Source organism: Herpailurus yagouaroundi, unplaced genomic scaffold (genome assembly GCF_014898765.1).
Source record: "Herpailurus yagouaroundi ecotype Mexico unplaced genomic scaffold, PumYag 188, whole genome shotgun sequence".
Taxonomy (NCBI): Eukaryota; Metazoa; Chordata; class Mammalia; order Carnivora; family Felidae; genus Herpailurus; species Herpailurus yagouaroundi.
Window position 1 is genome coordinate 13,678,431 of NW_024412419.1, and position 20,613 is coordinate 13,699,043.

The 20,613-nt window shown below is 43.0% G+C and overlaps 1 protein-coding gene across 1 annotated transcript in view; it reads left to right on the plus strand.

Annotated features, from left to right (window-relative positions):
• VSNL1 (visinin like 1) overlaps window positions 1–20,613 on the plus strand; it is a 99,149-nt gene that overhangs the window by 35,953 nt on the left and 42,583 nt on the right. The window contains exon 2 of the mRNA XM_040496123.1: window positions 3,834–4,000. Within this exon, the coding sequence (XP_040352057.1) occupies window positions 3,839–4,000 (162 nt within the window). The 5' untranslated portion in view covers window positions 3,834–3,838. The remainder of the gene's footprint in view (window positions 1–3,833; window positions 4,001–20,613) is intronic.

Genomic DNA, 20,613 nt, shown 5'->3' on the forward strand with positions numbered 1-20,613 from the left:
CTGGGCTTTCATCACCCACAGGCCCATTCCTGGTGCCCATCACTGGTCCTGTTCTATGCCTGTCTTAATAGCCTGGAATGCCAACTTTAAAATAATGCACTCCAGTGCCTGTGCCCTCCCTTCTTAGGCAACAAATGTTCAAGTACCAACAGGTGCCCAGGTAAAGAATCCACAAAACCAACATGTGTGGACTCTTTCAAGACAAGCCAACTTCAAATCTGTGACTCATATTTTCATATTTACAGAACTTATGCTACAGATCCGTGAATGATGGGGTTGGAAGGGCCTTAAAGGTCATGTGTTCCAACTCATTTGTTTTTCAAATGGGGAAACTGAGCAACAGAGGAAGAAAAGATTTGGCTCAAGATCACAGAATGAACTAGAAACAGAGCTGGGATAACCTGCCACCTCCCCCCACATGGAATATTTTATTTTATTGATGTCATGAAATCTTTTTATTGGGAATATGATAAGCTTTACTGTCATTTTTACCCTTTCTGTTGTCCTGCTGCCATAATGAAAGACACTACTGACCCATATCACTGCAGCCCCAGGACAAGGGGAGTATAGGTGGGGAGTGTTAACCCAATGCTTTCCTTCACGTATCAGATATTACTAAGCACCACATTTATGCCAAATACTGAGAATATTGAGACAAAAGACATGAGCTCTGGCTTGAAGATGTTCAAAATTTAGTGACGAAGACAACAAAAAAATGGTCTCTGACGGGGGTGGGGGGCAGGCCATTTTCCAAACAGTTAAAAGAAACATTCTTCCCATCTGTTGCCTGCATGTTATATTTATACTTATGATTGCATTGACTCTTTTCATATATACATTACTAGGAGACTGACTTTCCCAGAAAGAAACATACCAAATACCACAACGTGATGAAGGCCAGTGCCAAGGTCCTTGACTGTGGACTCCACAGTGGCTCAGTGCCCCTCATTCATTCATCCCCTCAAAAATTATTTGTTGAGCACCTAGTACGAAGTAGCAGGGATGAAAAGATAAATAAAAGACAGTCCTCTTTCCCAAGAAACTAACAATCCAGTAGATTGGATAATGAGTGATGAATAATGACCATGAAAGCTTTTACAAGAGAGTGGAGACGCCTTTGAGAAAGGATGCCTAAGCGAGCCTTGGAAAGTCAGCAAAGGTTTCACAGAAGAGGTAGCATGTGAGCGGAGGCTACTTAAAGAAAGAGAAGAAGTCTGCTGAGCAAGTGAAAAGACAGATGGGCAGAAAATGAGGATGTGAGTAGGCAGGCCAGGTGCCAGGCGAGGGAGATAGGGCTGCATGCTGTAGACAATGGGAAGTATTGACGGTTTTAGGGAGAGGCTCAGAGAGCAAGGTTTGTATTTTAGAAATTCATTCAAGCAGCCATACAGAAGGTGGGCTGGGGTCAGAGATCCCAGTGAGGATCATGAACCCAAACAAGGCGTGATGAAGGCAGTGGTAATGCTGCTTTGAGCCAGGCCAGAATTTGATTTTCTCTGTAACCCATCTACTTCCAGGCACACCTAAGTGATAGTGCTGAGCATGACCCATAACCAAGAAGCATGAAGTGCTGCATTTGAGTCTCCAAAATGGTGATTCATGGTCCTGACAGTGTTCCCTGTGTGAGACCACCCTGTCCCCAGTCAGTCAACAGGAACATAAATGATCCATGGAGAATCCACGCTTCCTTGCTTAAGAGAGAAGCTGACACGCTGTTGACCTTCTAAAGGCATTTTTGAAGGCAGTTTTTAATAACCCTTAATCCATTTTCCCATCATTAATACAAACCCACTCTGGCTTGTGGTTTTGGTAAACTCTAACAGTCTTTTCCCAACTAGGGCCTGGCAAAGTGACTGATCCCTCTCTCATCCCTTCTTTCAGCACCAAGAGGCACTGATTCAGCCTTGCAAGCTTTCCTGCTTTTGCCCCTCCTGTTCCTTCTGAAATGCCTTCCATCCACCTGTCTGTCTGTGATTGTGCATTCGAGTCTTGCTAATCCATGTTCAAATTCTGGCTCTGCTACGCATTACTTGTATGATCTTGTACAGGAGAGCTGCCCTAATCCTTATTGCAGAGCTGTCATAGGGCCAAAGATCGAGGGTAAAATGCTCAACACAGTGCCTATCCCACAGCCAACCCTCAGTATTCAGCAGCTGTTATTGTTAGGTGACATTCTAGTGCAGAAATGAAAATTTGTAATTCTCTACTGCAAACAACAAAGTGAAGTCCTGAAAGTTTGGTAATACATCTTTCGATTAGCAGGGTAACCATGGATTAGAGTGTTCTTACCCAGCTTAATTACACTTGACACCTGAGTACCCAACCTGATTTCCACATCCAGCTGTGGAATCCCACAGTAACCTATTATTAAGAGACAGTTGCTAATAAGAGACATGGAGCTTGAAATTAAGAGCAAAAATCAGTCGAGACGCTCCACGATAAAAGAGCAAAGTGGCTGCTCCTCAGTCCTTTGCTCAAACAGAAGAATTGGGAAGAAAAATGGCCATTTTCAGGATATCTTCTCACTGTGTCCAGCTGGGATGATGCTGAGGAGGAAGCTTTCCCTGGAAGTAGCAAGAGTGGTTTGGTTTCACTACAGTGAAAGGATTTTCAATGTTAGGGCAGGTCACTGACAATGGGTATGGACTCTGTTGCAGAAGGAGGCAAAAAAAGCCCCAACAAAGCATGTGATGAGATTACCCTTTCTGGGTGATTGCAAGGATAGACCTGCCTGGAGCCTGAGAGAGAATTTGTCTCAAGAACATTGAAGGCCTAGATCCACTGGGGTAAAATTTTCAAAGCCTAATTCAGTTCCCGTATCAGGGTTTTGAAGATCTTGTGGCTTTCCTTATTCTGGTGGTCCTTCAGATTTTCAGTTTAATTTTACTTTTTAAATCAATCTGTGGTTAAGCTTGGTTTTCATTCTTTTTTTGTTATAAAACAACAACATTCAAGGGAAATTTTTAAAAGTCACCTTCAATTTTCTGGCACTAATACAAAAAATAGTTTAATTTTGGAGTATTGTTTATCTTTGTTTACCTACTTATTTCTTAATCAGCCATCACAGTAAATCTGAAAGAGTTTAGTTATTATATAATATATATAATATAATAAAATACAATATAATATAATATATATTTAGTTATTATATAATATATATTTGGTTATTATATAATATATAATATATACTTTAGTTGTATTATATATGTGTAACATATATATTATATACATAATTTTATTAAGGAAGAAATTTAAGATAAAACAGTTCATTAATATTGCCCTAAGTAACATACATGGCAAACGGTCAATAACCTGGCACATAACTGATATAGGTAACATTATTTTATGTATTTTATGCACTGTTATTTGCTGATCAGATTTCCCAAGTCTGTTTGTGATCACTTGGCTATAAAGCCTTCTCATTGTGTGTGTCAACAATCCCACTCAATATCCTTACAAACTACATGTAGCATTAGGCACCTAGGCGGCAAGTGCTAATGGATTTTAATTCAGAAAAAGAGGGCATAAACAGTTCCCATGTACTTTACGTGAATAGCAAAAACAAGGATGGCTGTTTCTCCATGTAGGATCTATGCCATGTAAAAGGGGACAAGTGACGGGGAAGGCTGAGCTCTGCTGCCTCTTGAGCTGTGAGAAGAGTCTTGTTCCGTCCTCTCCCTACTGGAATGCCAAATAGAAGGAGGCAGACTTGGGGGGACTTTGACCTGACACACGGGAGGGAGTTCCCACCAAGGGCTGCTCAGGACTCTGACGTGGCTCCTAATCAAGCTTGAAATGACCACAGCTAATTGCATTAATTTGCTTTCCTTCAGGCAGAATGGGGAAACAGAATAGCAAACTGGCCCCTGAAGTGATGGAGGACCTGGTGAAGAGCACAGAGTTTAACGAGCATGAGCTCAAGCAGTGGTACAAAGGATTCCTCAAGGACTGTCCAAGTGGGAGGCTGAACCTCGAGGAATTTCAGCAACTCTACGTGAAGGTAAATGGTTTCCACCTCTTGTTTTCTTAAGGCCACAAAATCCAGTCTTCATGAAATGTAGCTTCCTATGGAATTACAACTCCAAGTAGCCTATCTGTTTCAACACTGGTGGTTTTCCAACCAAAAGGAAAAAATGGGCATTTTTAAAAATGCAAAGGGGTGTGTTTTTTCCAGATGTAAGTCAAGCAGTTTCTGAATAAGAAGAGTAATTGTTCAGCCAAAACACTGACTAGAGTTCAGAAGATGACAGTGTTGGGTGAAAGAACAGTAGAAATCTCAGTACAGTGTTTGCTGATGATTATTGACAAGCTGTTAATTATACTATTGTTTGGCTTGTTAAAGGTATCTGTACCTCTCTCCATTAAAGAGAAAGTACCTGGGCCCTTTTTCACTACAAGGTGTCTTCCTATATGCAGATAAGAAAAAAACCTGGATTCCCCACATCAGCACATTTGGAAAGGGGTAGGGAGGTCTGGTATACATTTGGGCATCAAGGTCTACAAAATGAACTCTTAACTCAGCATTTTGTACTGTTTACAAGTGAATCTTACCCTGGACATTAGATAAAACTGTTCCATGGCAGGTATAATTTCTACTGCAGTGGTATTATTTTGGTTTGTCTGAGTTTATCAGTTGTATTGTTTCTAGATTTGGCAAGATCTAAGACATTCTATTTTGTGTACACTTATCTAACGTTAGGCTTGTGGAAAAATGCATTGTTTTTCTTTTAACTTTTTCTGACTAAAATACCAAATAGAAAACTTTGCTTTTATCCTTTAAGTGTAGCAATCAGTTTGAGCAGTTGAACCATCCGCATGAATATATGTGTGGAGGATGATTGTATAGGCATTGTTTTTACCTCCTGAAGCTGAATGTTTCACATAGCTTGTGGTCTGGCAATTCCATCCTTGCACAAGCAGGGACACGTATAAGAATGCTCATAGCTGCACTGTTCACAACAGCAAAACTGGGAAACAACCCAAATGCCCATCAGAGGGAGAGTGGAAAATAAACTGTGATGTATTCACATAGCAGTCAAAACAGTTGATCTGTAGTGACACTAAAACGTTAAGTGCAAAAAGTGAGTCTTAAAATATTCTAAATTAAACACAAAGAAGTTTACAAAAATATTTTACAAGACTACCAATAAATGCAATAAAGTCATATAAAAAGGAAAGCAAGATTGATGAATACAGGATCCAGACTGGTGGCCACATCCAGTGGGGAAGAGGCAAGGGACGGGATAGGAGTAGGGCCACAGGGTTAGATACAGATTGTATCTACGTTGTAGCTGCGGTTTCAGGTGGTGAGTTTGCAGATGGGCGCTTATTGCACGATTAAAAGCTCAATAACCCTATAAGGACCACTGATGAGTGTCAGGGACACAGAATTCTCACTAATACAAAGCTGAGCAGCTGGGAGCCGCAGGTAAATACAAAACTATCTCCTTAAATGTGTGTCGAAAGGTACCCTTAGGGTGGCCTGTGTGTATATCATAAGATCACTGTGCCATTTCTAAGATCGAAGAAATTAGTTTTTATCGTGTAGAGCTCTTTCAGGTAGAAGTGCTGAGAAGTGCATTTATTGTTCAATTGATATAAATTGCTTTTGCAGAGAAGTGGGATCATTTGCGTTTTCTTAAGTGATTAAACCACTCTCCATAGTTTTGAAAGTCACATCTTCTAACATTTTATCACCCAGGAGTTAGCCTGAGCCTCACAACTGTCTTCACTCTCAGCCCCAAGGGAAGTACAGACAAATGAGATTTGTCAAAGCTACTTTCATATCACTGGAGGTCATGCAAGCTGTCACTCTGTGTTTAAGAAAGCTCTGTGTGCCACATTCCTCGCCATTTGTTTCAAATGAGAGCAGTTTGCCTTTGAAGAAAGAGTTGAAATGCAGGAAATGAGGTATTTCATTTACACACTGAAAGTACTCAGCACTGGAAGAGCACCAGCCTCAAAATGGGGGGTGGGGGGCATATAAACATTAAACGCGGCTCAGCTGTGGTACAACTGATGTATATCTACCAACATCATCCACCTCCTCCACCTCTCTCACTCCACCCCAGAATGGACTTTTTTATTCCAAGAAGAGAATATATGACTTTCTGAGTGGAGTTTAGATTCCTGGCAGCCTCTTCACAACCATATTCAAACTCAGCCTATGCTCTTCCGTCAAATAGTCAGAAAGCAAGCAAAGTCTTCTTGTCCTTCCAGAGTTGTCCAAGGACATCATACAAAGCAGAACCACAGAGGAAATATGCTGTGTACACAGGGAGAGGAGAAGAAAAAAAAAAAAAAAAAAAAAAAAAAAAGACAGCTCCGATATCCTAGAAGGAAGAAGCCCAGAGAAAGATGTGGATTGTGTAATGAGGCTCAAGAGAGGGGCTAACAGAAAAAACTTCCTTTAATGCTGCTGAAAAGTGCAAATATTTGGCAAGGCACGGTCCTTACCCTGGTGAATAGGCACATTTCTGTAGTTCCTTCTGTCTCAGTGTGGACACTGAGACATCCTAGAATCCGGCTGAGTGAGCAACTCTGCCCGTGGCCGCTGCCCTCCTGTCTGGGTAGTCAGCCTGGTGCGGGTACAGTCACCAGTATGACCCATTTCAGGTTCTAGGAGAGACACCTGGCTGCTGTAGAACCACTCTTTTCAGGGTGTGGGGAGGAGCAAAATAATGGGAAAGGCCCCTCTGCAAGGCCCAGAGCCACAAACTCTGAACTTCAGAAGCCTTTGCATCCAAAATGTAAAGGAACCCCTTCCTTAAGTCCATGTTTAAAAATGTTTAAAACTGAGGTTCAGAAAAATGAAGCCTGGTGTCATAGAAAGAGGGAAGGTAGGACGCGTATTAAAGATGGGCTTGCCAACCGTCCTCGCAGCCCACAGCCCTGCCTCATGACTGGATTCCATGGCAGCCCCCATCAGCTCACTCCAGCCCCTCCAACATACAGCTGCAGGAGCGAGCTTCGCAAAACACAGGTCTGGGCACGGGTCTTCCTTGTTAGGCTCATTCTTTAGTCCTGTAGACCATAGTCACCTCATTTCAATCAACATGAGACCCAGTGGTTAGGATAGAGCCTGCCACAGAGCAAACATCAGTAAGCGTTTGTTTGAGTGAATTATATTAAATGCTGACTATGTATCTCCTTCTCAGGGAGCTTTGTAGTGAAGACATAGAGAAATGACTAATGGATGGTCCTGCCTGTCCTCCAGGATCTCACAGGTTAATTGAGAAGACACAGTTAAGCCCAATACAAGGCAGAATGACATAAATGCTTGTTGGTGGGGCAAAAGGAGAGGTTAATTTCAAAATGAGATACTAAAATAAGAAGCTAATTTATGCAATGATTAAAAGCAAACTTTTCTCTTAGCCTTTTGGAAGATAAAACGTCTGAGTAGATAGTTTTTTGTTTTTTGGTTTTTTTTTACCTTTTTCAACCTTGGTACCATGTTTATTTTACAAAAATATATTGATGGGGGGCGCCTGGGTGGCTCAGTTGAGGTCTGGCTTCGGCTCGGGTCATGATCTTGCGGTTCGTGGGTTTGAGCCCCGCGTTGGGCTCTGGGCTGACAGCTCGGAGCCTGGAGCCTGCTTTGGATTCTATGTCTCCCCTCTGTCTGCCTCTCTGCTGCTTGCACTCTGTCTCTTGCATTGTCTCAAAAATAAACGTTTAAAAAAACTTAAAAAAAATATTGATGGAATCCCATTCAATAAGAAATTTTCTGGGCCTGAAGCTTTGGAAATGTAAGTCTACTCACCAAAACTCTATTGACACAACTACTCAGAGACATGTATTAAAACAAATAAAAAGAAATGATGTCACAGACTCTGGAGCACCTAAATGTTTTATGATAAAGATCTTTTGATAGACCAAGGGAGATTTTTCTAGTTAATGATGTATCAAAACCATATTCTATAATTCTTTATAGAGTTTTAGAACTTAACTCGCAAATTGTGTTCTTATGCCTAAAAACCAGTATCAGAAGAAAAAGGCATGCTTCCTGGAAGTTATATGCAAACATATAAATGTAAGATTTTACGTATAAAATCTTTGTTTTATAGAATATGGAATAAAACATTTGCATTTCATTCTGCCCTGTTTACTGTGCGACTTTGGACAAGTGACTTGGCAAATGAAAAAATTGATCTACATCCATGACCAATTCAAACTTGAATGTGTATTGGGGCACCTGGGTGGCTCAGTCAATTAAGCATCGATTTTGGCTCAGGTCATAATCTCATAGTTTGTGAGTTCGAACCCCACATCGGGCTCTGTGCTGACAGCTCAGAGCCTGGGGCCTGCTTCAGACTCTGTGTCTCCCTCCCTCTCTGCCCCTCCCCCCCCCTCAAAAATAAATAAACATTTAAAAAATTAAAAAAAAACTTGAATGTGTATCAAAATCACTTGGGCTATTTAATCAGCAGATTGATGAACACCTTCCTCAGTGTTGCTGTTTTACTGGGCCTAGGACAGAGCCCCAATAAATGGATTTCTAGTAAGACCTCACAGACAGTTCTAATGGAGAAAATCCATGATGGACTTGCTGAGAAGTGCTGGCCTAGAGTTTAACCTGGGAGTATCCTTGGGTTGGCTTCTGGAATTCTGTACATGCTGAGATGGTATGTAAAAGTCTGTATACTCTTTTGGGATAGCTTTCATCAGATTTATAAAGTGTTCGGTAGTCTGAAGAAAGGTTAAGAATCACCAAAGATGCTTCTAACCACTGTCAGGCTGACATTCTAATTCCCACCACAGCAGAGTTAGTGTGTCTTACACTAATACAAAGGGAGAAACATCTCCTTTTGAACTATACTTTCAAATGAACTTACCTGGCAGAAAATAAGAATGCAAGTTTCTTATCTGCACCTCGTTAAATTGGTTTCCAGTTTGCAGGCGATGTTTTCCTGATTTGGGGACCTTAATTAATTTGTGTTTTATTCAGAGCCCCATGGAAATGAAAATGGGAAGGCCCCAATAAGATAAAATGTGATCCCTCCCTGTCATTCTCTCCTAAGCACACCTACGTGCCGGATACCGTGTAGGCGTGAATCCACCGGGAATGTCAGGGTTCCTTCCCTTGGGCCTCTGTGGTCTGGTCTGCCCTCAAGGACCTGATAGGTGAGTGTAGGCTTCATATATAAATATATCTATGATTGTGAGGAGGCCCATGAAAGACAAGGAAGGGTCTCTGGGCCCAGGGAGGGCTGGCAGGGAAGGTGATATTGAAGCTAATCCTCAAAGGAAAGGTGGTTTGGACATAAGAATCTGTAGGTCTGTCTGGAAACTCAAGAATCCCACTGACCAGAATTCAAAAAGCTGGAATAAAAAATGATTATTGTGTTTGAGAGCCCCTTCCTATGGTGTTGGCAGGAGGCCCACAGACTGAGTATATTAGGCTGAAACGAAAACATAACAAAACAGAACAAACAGCTCAAAAGCTTCTCCCAGGAGAGCCTTCCTTGATCTCTCCATTCTCAAAGAAGAGTCTCTTCCTCTGCTTTCCTGTGACTTTGGTCCCCCCACCTCCTTTCACAAGGATATTATGTCTTTAAAGCACAACCATGCAAGCTTTTCTCACCTCACTAGCAAGAGCCCTTCTCCATCCCCCAGAGCCTACAGTGCTATTGGTGTTTTGCCTGATTACACATAAATGTGGTGTCGTTTAACCGGAAGCCTGGATGTGTACCTGCCTCGGCCATACACTAGCCATGTGAACTTGGGACAGTCTTATGCTTAAAAGTTTGTTAAATAAATCAACAAAACACTCTGACTCTCTGTTTCCTAATCTGTCAAATGGGGAGACTATTCTGAGTGCTATTAACTTAATGTGAGAGACAACAAAAGTGCTTTGTAAACAGCAAATCATCTTGTCCTGGAGAGGCTCAGCAGTGGCTTGAGCTCAGGCACATGGGTGTGGGAGGGCTTCCAGATGCCAGATTGCCCAATCTCTTGGGCTGTGACATCAAGAGCTGGCTCCCCCATATATTTTATCAAAAGAAAATGTGACAGAGATGGCTATTATGGCTTCTCAACATCTGATTCGAATCAATTTTGAAAATAAAACTCTTGGCTCAAAACAGATTTTTGGATGATCAGTTTTCAGGGATTCAGACTGCTTGTTCCTAAGAGGTAATTAGGAGTAGGTAGGCCTTATTAAAAATTTGTCGGCAGAACTATATACAGAAACATTTTAATTCCTTCGGGAAATAGACATTACATAAGACACAAAATGTCATCCAGATTGGGCTGGTGAGGACGTTGCAATTTTTAGTGAGAACCTGGGAATTCATTTCCATTTGGAATGTTTGCCAACATGATTGAGGCTGCACTTCAGCTTGAATTAATGTGGAAAACAAGAGTTAGGGACTGAAATCTTGAGGAAGAAATGACAATAAAGTTGTAGTTCTGGGAAAACAAGGTCCCATGTGAGGCTCTAAAGCATTTTATTATGGTGAGATTGTCTCAGGGAATAGTTGGCTACCATCGCGTCTTGCATTGGAGAGAGCATTTATCCTAGAGGGGTAGAACTGATAACCTTCTCCTGTCTCACAGGGTGTGAAATTATTTTGGATGGCTTCCAAAATAAAAACCTTGGGATTTTGCTTTCCAATGATAGGGCAGGTGTCAGTTAGAGAGATATCAATGGCCATTGCAGCCATGATATCCAAAGGAATGCTCTTAGATGATACCTCAACTTCTCTGCCCTCAGGATACGTTCACACAGGAGGAAATTGAAGCCCTTGGGGGGGGGAGGGGGGGAGGAGTCCAAGATGGAGCTGTTTCTTTATCGCTCCAGTTAACCCCCCAAATGCTGTGCCTCAACTCCAGCCTGATTATGGAGGTTTCAAGCCAGAAGGACCTACTCTCCCTCTAGCATTTCTCTGCAGCTAATTGTTAAAGAACAATCCATTTCTCATTGGAAATAAAGCCAAAGAGGCAGAAGTAGCCCATTTCTATTAGAGAATTGGATTTGAAGATACAAAATCATGTCTGGACCTCTCAGTGTAAAACTGCTTTACATTGGATTTGTCTGACCCTTTGAAAGGGTGACGGGGGTTTGATCTGATACCATTGACCCATCTTGGTGGGAATCATTTCCTCCCTACCTTCCTGTGGCCCACTGAATGCCTGCCAGAAGAATGCTCACTATCGTTGATTATTTGCTCTCATGTCTCCACTTGGAATGGGTCTTGGGCCATTGGCATTTCTCTCTAAAGGTAGATACAGAGCTTGGATTCCCATCCTTGTGACCGCCTAATATTGCTATGAATCGTGTCCTGTCCTGAGCTCTAAGTCACTTTTCCCATCTCAGATGAAATGCAGTCCTAAATGGGGGAGAAATGGAGGAGGTCAGCAGAAAAATAGGGCTAAATCTACCTACAAAATATCCAAGGGCCTCATTAGCTCTAATGTAAGAGAATCCATCTGCAGATAGTAATCCGGAGAAGCTATTAGCAGTCTCCCACCTTCAGCAAACACTATCAAGTGGTATCTATAACTAATTTGTAGCCGAGAGCTATGGGGTTGCATAATGTGAGTCAGATTGCCTCACTCACTTAAAGGCCTAGCAGAACAGTCTATATAGATAGCAGAAAGATAACAGAGAAAGTTTTATTTGTCCCAAGACCAGTGCAGATAATCCAGCCTAGCAAATTTCTGTAGAAGTACCTTCAGTGAAGATTTCAAGATACCTTGAAATATAAGTAGGATCTGTAGCTCTTAAGGATTTCCTTAAGAGGAGGGAGAATCTAAGCAAGGCACAAGGGCAGGGAGACCCGGGGATGGTGTGGGACATACTCAGCAAGTTGTTGTGAAATGTGTTGGCTGAAATGTCAAGTGACCAAACAGGTATCACAGGAAAAGTGAGGTTGGAGATGTGAGTGGGGCCCAATACAGAGGTCAACAAGTGCCAGAAAAGCCCTGAAGTCCTGAATATTGTGGACAAAGCAAACAGATGGTTTCCTGCCAAGATGTGTTAGATGACCACGGACGTTTGGGTGACCTGGTGTTGTATGCTTCTTAAAACAACATAACGACAGTGTCAGGCCCGAGCAGTTCATTTTCATTTCCCTTGTAAGTGTTCTTGGTGACTCAGTGAGTAAGGCTGCAGGAGCTCACAGTGTGCCCTCAAGTGAACAACTTAGAAAAGGTTGGCTGAGTTATTCAGTGGGTATTTATTGTCTGTGCCTTGTCTGTGCTGCACAAGACTAAACACAGAGAGAACCAGCAAGTCCCATGCTGTCTGGGGAGATAAAGCCTCCCAAACAGCCAAATGCGGAGAGCTAAGTAGGATATGAGTCAGTGAGAGCTTTGGGAGCTCAGGGGAGGAGGAGGGAGACACAGCATCAGGGAAGGTCCGGCAAGGCTTCCTGGGTGGAGGAGAAGAGGGGTGATGTGCAAGCTGGGTGCTGAGATCCCCCGAAGAACTTAGACAGGTGAAAAAACTCTCTCAGTTCTCAAGACCCTGATCTTGGAATGACCGGGACACTGCTCAGGGACATTTTGAAATTGTACTTCACATAACCTGTCTGCCCAGGCAGCCTCTCCGTCTCCTCCCTTCAGTGCCAGTCACTGACCCCACCCCCCAGGCTAGTCCAGTTCTCACCCTGGTCCATTTCCAAGCAGAGCTGCTGGCTGGGGGCCCTCCACTTCCTAGGGGAGCAAGACTTTCCTGGGTCTTTGTTTCTGTCACAGAGAGGAGCTGGTGGTGACTTGCTGAGAAGAAGGTGAACCTGTTAAATCTCCTGGGGTGGAAACAGCGACGCTGGGTGCTCCGTGAAGGCCAGCAGGCCTGGTCTGTGCAACCAGCTGCATCTATGAAGTCAGGCCCCTCTGCCCCCTCCTTGTAGATGAAATTCCTTTTCTCTCAACTAAAAAGTGAGCGCAACATGTTTTGGTTTGAAACTAAAGACAAATGGATGGTGTTATTAGTGTGGTTTACGTTGTTTTCAGGAAAAAAATGCAAGCTAGGTATTGTCCTGTGTTTTTGTGTATATATTTTACTACTAAATGACAAAAAGATATAAGGTAAGGTTATGCGTATTATCATTTTGGGCTTGGATCCCTCTATCAGAGACCCAGAGAGTGGCTTAGAGTGGCTTAGGATATCTACGTGTTACTGAAAAGGTGGCTTCTTTTGTGGAAAGGCAGCCCTGATGCCAGACACAGCAGTCTGAACTGGGGGGAGAGGGGATGGTTAAAGAGCTGAGAGTTCTAGCACAGAGCCCTCCACTCCCCCCCCCTCCTTTTTTTTTCTCAGCTTCTGAAGCTGTTAAATGATTCTTTGCATGTCCCTTGCAAGGGCTTGACATTAAAGGTGCTCAATGAATGCTCAATGAGGTCACTCTCATTAGTACTGGAGCCTTGAGGACTGGTGACAGGAGCACAGGGTGAGGACACTGGCCTCACCGTGTGCTTCTATAGCAGAAATCTTTCATGGTCTGTTCGGCTCTGTGAGGCCTCAAGTGGCCATCTGCTCCAGGGGACTGTCCCTCCCTTTGCAGAGGGCTGTCTTGGCCTTCAGTCATGAGAACCAGCCTTCCCCAGGTTTGCTCTGTAAGCCTTCCAGTCTGGTCCGGCTCCTGTGTGGAAAGAGGGGAAGGGAGGAAGAGAAGAGCCTGCCCCAGGCACAGGTGCTGGAGGGAAGGCTCCCAGCGGTTGGGGAGGTGAGACAGCTGAGCCAGTCCACACCTCCCTGCGCTTCTCTGAAGCAGAAATGAACAGCCTGAAGGTGTTACATTAACTCCAGAGAAAGGCTATGGGAGAAACATGACATCCTCTGAACACGGCATCCCAACAGTGTCCCTGGGTCGTGTGGCATAGCCCCCACTGAGGGCTGACCCAGAGGGACAGGATCCCATTTGAGGCAAAGCATCCCAACACTAGATATTAAGGCAGGTGGCAGAGAAGGTTTTATCTTGTGCAATCAAGTTTACTGTCTGCTCTAGGGGACTGTCACACGCACAAATGTTTTGATTTGAAAATAAAGATAAATGGCTTGTTTTATCAGTATGGTTCAGTGTTTCCACAGTCACCTGGTGGGGGTGTGCTGGTTGGCTTTACAACATAAAACACCATAGAAACTAGGCACACTTTAGGTCCTTTCTAGAATAAATCAGAGGGTGGCTAGATGCACAGATGAATAATAAATAGGTGATAATAGCCAGCATTAATTGAATGCTTATTGAGTGTCAGGCTCTGTTCCAAGCATAGCACTCTGAATATATTACTCATTTGATCCTCACAAGGGTGTATGAGGAAGGTATTACGATTGCCTCCATTTTACAAATGAGGTAACTGAGGCACAAGCTGGTTAATAACTTTCCCAAGGTCATGCAACATTCAAATGCAGACAGTTGGACTCTACTGCTAGTGCTCTTTACGAGGTAGGTGGATCCTTGATGGAAATCTCAGGTGTCCTGATCCCTGCTCTTACGGGTGGTTTGTGTGGTTTTTCTAAGCATAGTCTTTAATTAAAAACATTCAAATAAATGACCAGTGTGGTTTCAGATGACTTACAGCTGGAGTATGGCAGGGGGAAGGAGTAAGAGGTATGGGGTCAGAGATGAGTCTGCATCCTGGCTCTGCTGCTCCCCTGCTGCTGGGCTGTGGATAATTCTTCATTCTCCAAGTCCATATTTCCCCATCAGACAACAGAAGGCCTACTTTTGTTGCCTCCCAGTGTACCAATGATGCAGAGTCTGACAGTGGAGAGCTCTCGTTGGCTGTGTTGGAGTTGGGTCAGTGGAAAACCTGGTGGGTTGACTATCTTATGAGATTGGAGAAACCCACCCACCATGAAGAATTGCAACTTCCTCTTCAAGTACATTTAATGACCACAAATTATGAGATCATGCCCATAATGGGTGGCACTGACCTAAAGAGACATGGAGGGGTGGCTTGATTAAATGAGGTGTCAAACATGATTGGTCACCTACCCAATGGCCATCCTCCGCTCCTCTCTTCTTTCTCTCTGGTTGTGGCCAGCCTCCCACTGTAGAAGCTAAGAATCCAGGTACACACTTTCCTAGTCTGCTTTGCATATAGTATGTGGGCATGTTACCTTATCGTAGTGAGAAGGGATCTAAGAAAAGATCTGCTGGGGGGTTAGGAAGGTAGTGTAAAATATTTTCTTCAACTCATTAAAAGACTAGCATGCTGGTGTCTGTGCTGTGCATATGATACCTGAAGAAACTATAGTTAACTTTCAACACTTAAGAGAGATATTGCATCCAAGCTGAACATGGTAGAGTAGAAAGATAGAAAGAACCTGGGCCCTTGGTGATATCCAAGATCTGTGAAATCAGTCCTGAAACAGTATCTGGACCATATGTTTTGTGGGATACTTGACTTTTTATGGTTTAGGCCACCTTTAGTTGGTCTTCTGTTCCTTTTAGGAGAAAGCATCCTACTTAATAAAAGAAAGATGAGAATGAGAGGCAGAAGCCCCAGTCCTGGTCAGGACAATGCTGCTAACAAGCTGTATGATTCTGGGCCAGTTACCAACCTCTCTGAGTCATAGACTCTCAGTTCATTGAAAAGCCTGGTAATCCCCACCCTATCTCCCTCAGAACATTTGTGGGACCACATGAAACATTTTTTGAGCCCCACCAGCTACTTTTTCTGGAGATCTAGAAATGAATAAAATATAGTACAAAGGCAGATATGAGAGTGAACTCCATGTCCAACAGACAGAAGTTCAGTATTGCTCAGAAGAAGAGAATGAGGGGATGAGAGATAGAAGGTGAGGTGTAGGCACAGCCTCAGTTTCTCCCTCTGTAAAATGAGGTAGAGAACCATATGACCTCTTAAGTTCACTTCCGGTGCCAAGATTCTAGAAGTCGAGGGGCGGGGGGGGGGGGCTGTCGCTGTTAGATTTCTGCTAAACCTGAATGTCCCTGTACTATAGGTCACTTGGCTTTCTAGCAGTTTTCCTGTACAACTACCCACAGGGACAGAGACTGTATCTTATTCATCACTGTATCCCCAGCAATCAAAGACAAAAATTGGTTGGTTGACAGAACACATTAATAAATAAATAAAAGGCCCTCTCTTATAGATTAACTGAAATTCAATCTGAAGAATAACTGAAAAGAGGGAAACATTTTATAGTGTGTTATCCAGAATAATAAACCCACAGAGATTCATAGAGAACCATGTTGATGTAGAATACTTAAATAAGCAGGATGCAACATAACGTATCAGGATCACATTCGCAGAGTCAAGTGGCTAGCTAATTTTCTTAGGAAGATGTGAGGCGCTAGCCAGCAAAACAGAGTAGTCCATGGACTTCCTTAAATATTATTTCCCCAAAGAGGAGATGAAAGGCTAAAATGTAAAACTAGAGATGTCTTATATGAAAAAGCTAGCTGATGATTTGGAAATTAGGCTGGTGACGTTTCAGTTTGGAATGAGATTATCAGAGAAAAGTGTGAAAACTGAAAGGATTTTAGAAGAAATGCAAGGGAGATCATAAAAGACATAGATGGTCTCTGAAAATAGATGACTGTGTCTGCTTTCTAAGTAAATCTCACTGCATAGTCAAGGTAGGACTTATTTTTATCCATATTTTTTAAAAAATGTGACATGTCTACCAGGCACGCAATAAATGATGACACCTTGTTAGAGCTAATAGGTTGTGGCTTTACGGCTTGGCCTCAGTCAAATCTCCTGTGGACTCAGAAGCTGGTGCCCAGAGATATCTTTCAAGATGACACAGCTGGGTTGCTGGGATAACTCACTAGATGAGGATTCAAAAAGCTTTGGACAGATTACATAAGACAAAACCAGGGGATGCCTTGGAGTGTTAAGGGATGACAGGAGTTGGGGTCATTGTCCATTCAGCTTTCAGGATGAGGACAATGGGGGGACTTTGGGAGTGGGTTGCATTAGCCACCTGAACCAGCCATTGAATAGAAAAATCTTGGTGTCCAGACTAATGAAGAATGTCCTGGGTAACTGGGGATTCCAGCTAATAGAGAATTAACATGCTATATCTCAAGCAAGGATGACTGTTTTCATACGAATCAGTCTTATCATTTCCTCTTAAGGTTTCAAAGATATCGAAGATGCCCAATTATTTTGTGTTAGAGACATATGTTAATATATGTTTATTGTTCAAATGGATGAATGACTTCCTTGAAGTCCTTCCTTGAAGGACCAAACTCAATTGAATTAATACCTGAAAATGAAGATCCTGCTGAGTGAGTGTGTGAGAGAGAGATATTATACATATACACACAAATACACACATATATATTCAATTTATGTATGAGGGTGCCTAGGTTAAGATAAAAGTTCAACTGAGTATGACAGACTCATGTGGTTTCAACATGACTAAAGACTGTTTTTCTCTCACAGAAAGTCCAAGCCGGCTTTGCAGCGCTGCTCCACAGCCATCAGAAATTCAATCCCTTTCTCTCCTGGTGCCCCTTCCTAGGGCATTGCTCTGATTCACATGACCCCAAGTAGCTCACCACAGTCTCACCTTCCAGCTAGTGGGAAGGACAAGACAGAAGGAATGGGAGAATATATCCCTCCCTTTAAGGGCAAGCCCCAGAAATTGCACACATCACCTCAGCCATATCCAGGACTTAGTCTCAGGGCAACACCCAGCTGCAAGGGACACTGGGAAAGTAGCCTTAATTTGGGATGGCCATGTGCCTAGCTAAGAAGTCAAGGACTCTGAAAGGAGAGAGAGCTATATGGAAGACAGCTAGCAGTCTCTGCCCAGAAGGTACATTTTTGGTGGGTGTCTGTCAACAGCCTCTCTTCTAAAGGTCAGGTGCAAGATGTACAGCTGGGGTGCCATTTGAGCTTCTCTGTGGATGAGATTTGAGGCCAGGACAAGCAGAAATGGACTCACTCTGTGTGTGTAATTCTTCTTTACTGAGAGTAAGTGATGCCAAGATAACTCTACTCTGCTGCCTGCCCTGGGTCTGACAACCTCCCCAGGTCTTCACTCTGTTGTACTGGGGCCTGATGGAAACTTCAACTAAATAGAGAGTTTAATTGTGGCCATAAAGGTACCAACAATTGGTCACTACATATGTGTCAGTCAGTGGAGTTTGTTTTTTAAACATGAGAAAGTGTTGTCCATAATTTACTAAAATATTAACCCCTGTAGCTCTGCCCTCTTCCTGTACCTAACTCCCCGAATCTTTGTCCCCACTGAGGTGCCTCTACAGGGTGTGCAGTGGACTGGTGGACAATGATTAGTGCTGGCATTTCTCTCCTGGTGTCAGTTTGGCAGCAGAGGCATGTATTTGCCTACATGACTTGAGCACAACATGAGAAGCAGGCCTGCGGTGGCATTAGGCAAATGTAGCATCATGAGGAACAAACACTTAACAATGGGTGAGAGATGCTGAGACATAGGATCTGTAGTCACGCTCATAGTAAGATTTACCAGTGCAGAATGACTTCTTGGTCTTTGTATTCCATCCATCCATCCATCTATCCATCCATCCATCCATCCTTCCATCTAGCTGATCCACCCATCCACCCATCCACCCAGCCAGCCAGCCAGCCAGCCAGCTAATCCATCCATCCATTTATTCATTAAACTTATCAAGCATCTCCTCTACAACACTCTCAAATTAAGAACTGGCATCACTGAAATGAACCAACAGTCATGGCTACTCACTCAAGCTGTTCAGTTGATGGGGGAGCCTGTCAATGAAACTGGAAATGGTGATACATTGAGGTAAATGTTGTGCTAGGTTCCGTGAAAAATGGGTAGTGCTGGGAAGAGGCTCTAAGGGAACTACCCAGAAGAAATCATACTTGAGCCCCATCTTAACATAGTGAGCTAGGTGGCAATGAATCATGGAACTCCCAATAGCAGCAAGCATTTGCAATCTTTTTTTTTTTTTTTTTTTTTGGCTAAGATTTTTTTCCTAGTCCAAAATCATCTTGCAAGTCAAGATCCTAGCTATTTCTCAGCCACACTAAAAATACATCCGTAATCTAATGGAAAGAAGCGCGTTGGCAAAACGTTCCCCTTCCTGCCCATTAGTCAGCCCTTTATCAGAACAAGCCCGTCAAGGACCGAGAACATGACATTGGATTGCAATGTGTCAGTGATGTGGGACTGGAAGCATTCGATGACAGGGCCTTGGCTTTCAGTATCTACTATGCGTTTCCAAGGAATCTTCTTCTGAACTCTCGCCAGGCAAGGGCCACATCTCAAGGCCTTGAACTCTGCTTGCTGTGATGTAGTAGTGCCACTGTTGGCTGCTTCTCCTACAGATTATGGAAATTTTTGTTCCATAAAACAAGCGGTTGTGATATTTTTCTGATCCTGATGGCAATTTTCAGAAAGACAAGGGAAAGGGAGTTAATATCGACTGACTTCCTGCTCATAGTAAATTCTCTCATAGTAAATTCTATGAGAGAAACAGTGGAGATAGGATCCTCTGGAAGCAATACTGAATATTAACAATAACAAGATCAATAATAATAGAAAATACTTCTGTAGCATTTACTATGTATGAGGCACAATTCCATGTATGTTCTGTATATTGATTATTTTAACCACACAGCAGCCTTTTGTACTGGGTAGCATTAGTGTCCCCACTTTACAGATGAGACAGCTGAGCACAAAGAATAGTAACCTGTCTAAGGTCACACAACCACTGAAAACTTATACCAGTGTATAAGTTTTAATTTTGGATCTCCCAGTTCTGACCTTTACTGTGTGACCTTGAACAAGTTATATAAGCTTTAGTTTCTTCATCTACATGATTGAGATAAGCAATGCCTGACACACAGCTCTGTTGTAGGGATTCCAATTATGTTGAGAGACCATGATTGCACAGAGGTAAAATGAAGGGTGATCGTGCCATATGAAAAATATGCTGTGGTATGCTCATGTACAGCTGCTTCATCCAGGAAGCCTTCATCTAAGAAGGGGCTTGAACTGGGCCAAAAGGTGGACTTCTTCCTGGCTAGCACAAAGTTTGGAGGATTATTCTGAAGAGGATAGTGGTGGCTCCAAGTGTGAAATGAGCCAACTGTGTTTCCTGGGCCTTGTTCTCTACACCAAAGCTCCTTACCCCATGCCGCCCTCTTCTACCCTTGCCCTCCCCTCTCCCAAATGTTTCTAATTAATTTATTTATACTCCCATACCAATGACTGATTAGACTTAATTTGTATACCATGCTAAGGAATTTGCAGACTATTAGGAAAGCCAAAATAATAATGGTGAGATTTCAAGACCTGTGGAAAGGACCTTTTCTGTGTGCTAAAATTCACATCACATCATATGAGTAGGCAATGCAGGGCAAGACTTTGTCAATCATGAGGGGTGAGAATTAGACAAGCCATGCCTAACTCTTCACTCCAAGCAGATAGGTATGAATGTGTGCCAAGGGTGGAGAAGGAATGGGTGTGTTTGAAAGTTTCTTCCTTCCTTGACTTTGGCTCCTTCAGCAGAAGAATCTCCTTACAATGTGATCCTTTTTGGGGCTAATGCTCTCAACCCTTAGGAGTGAAGCAGAGGGTGGCCCCAGAGGGTGCTTGACACCTGTGTGATCCCTGTGGCTTGTGTTGGGGGACTGACCAGCAAGGAACTCCCATTCTAAAGTGGCTCCCCAATATAAAAGCCC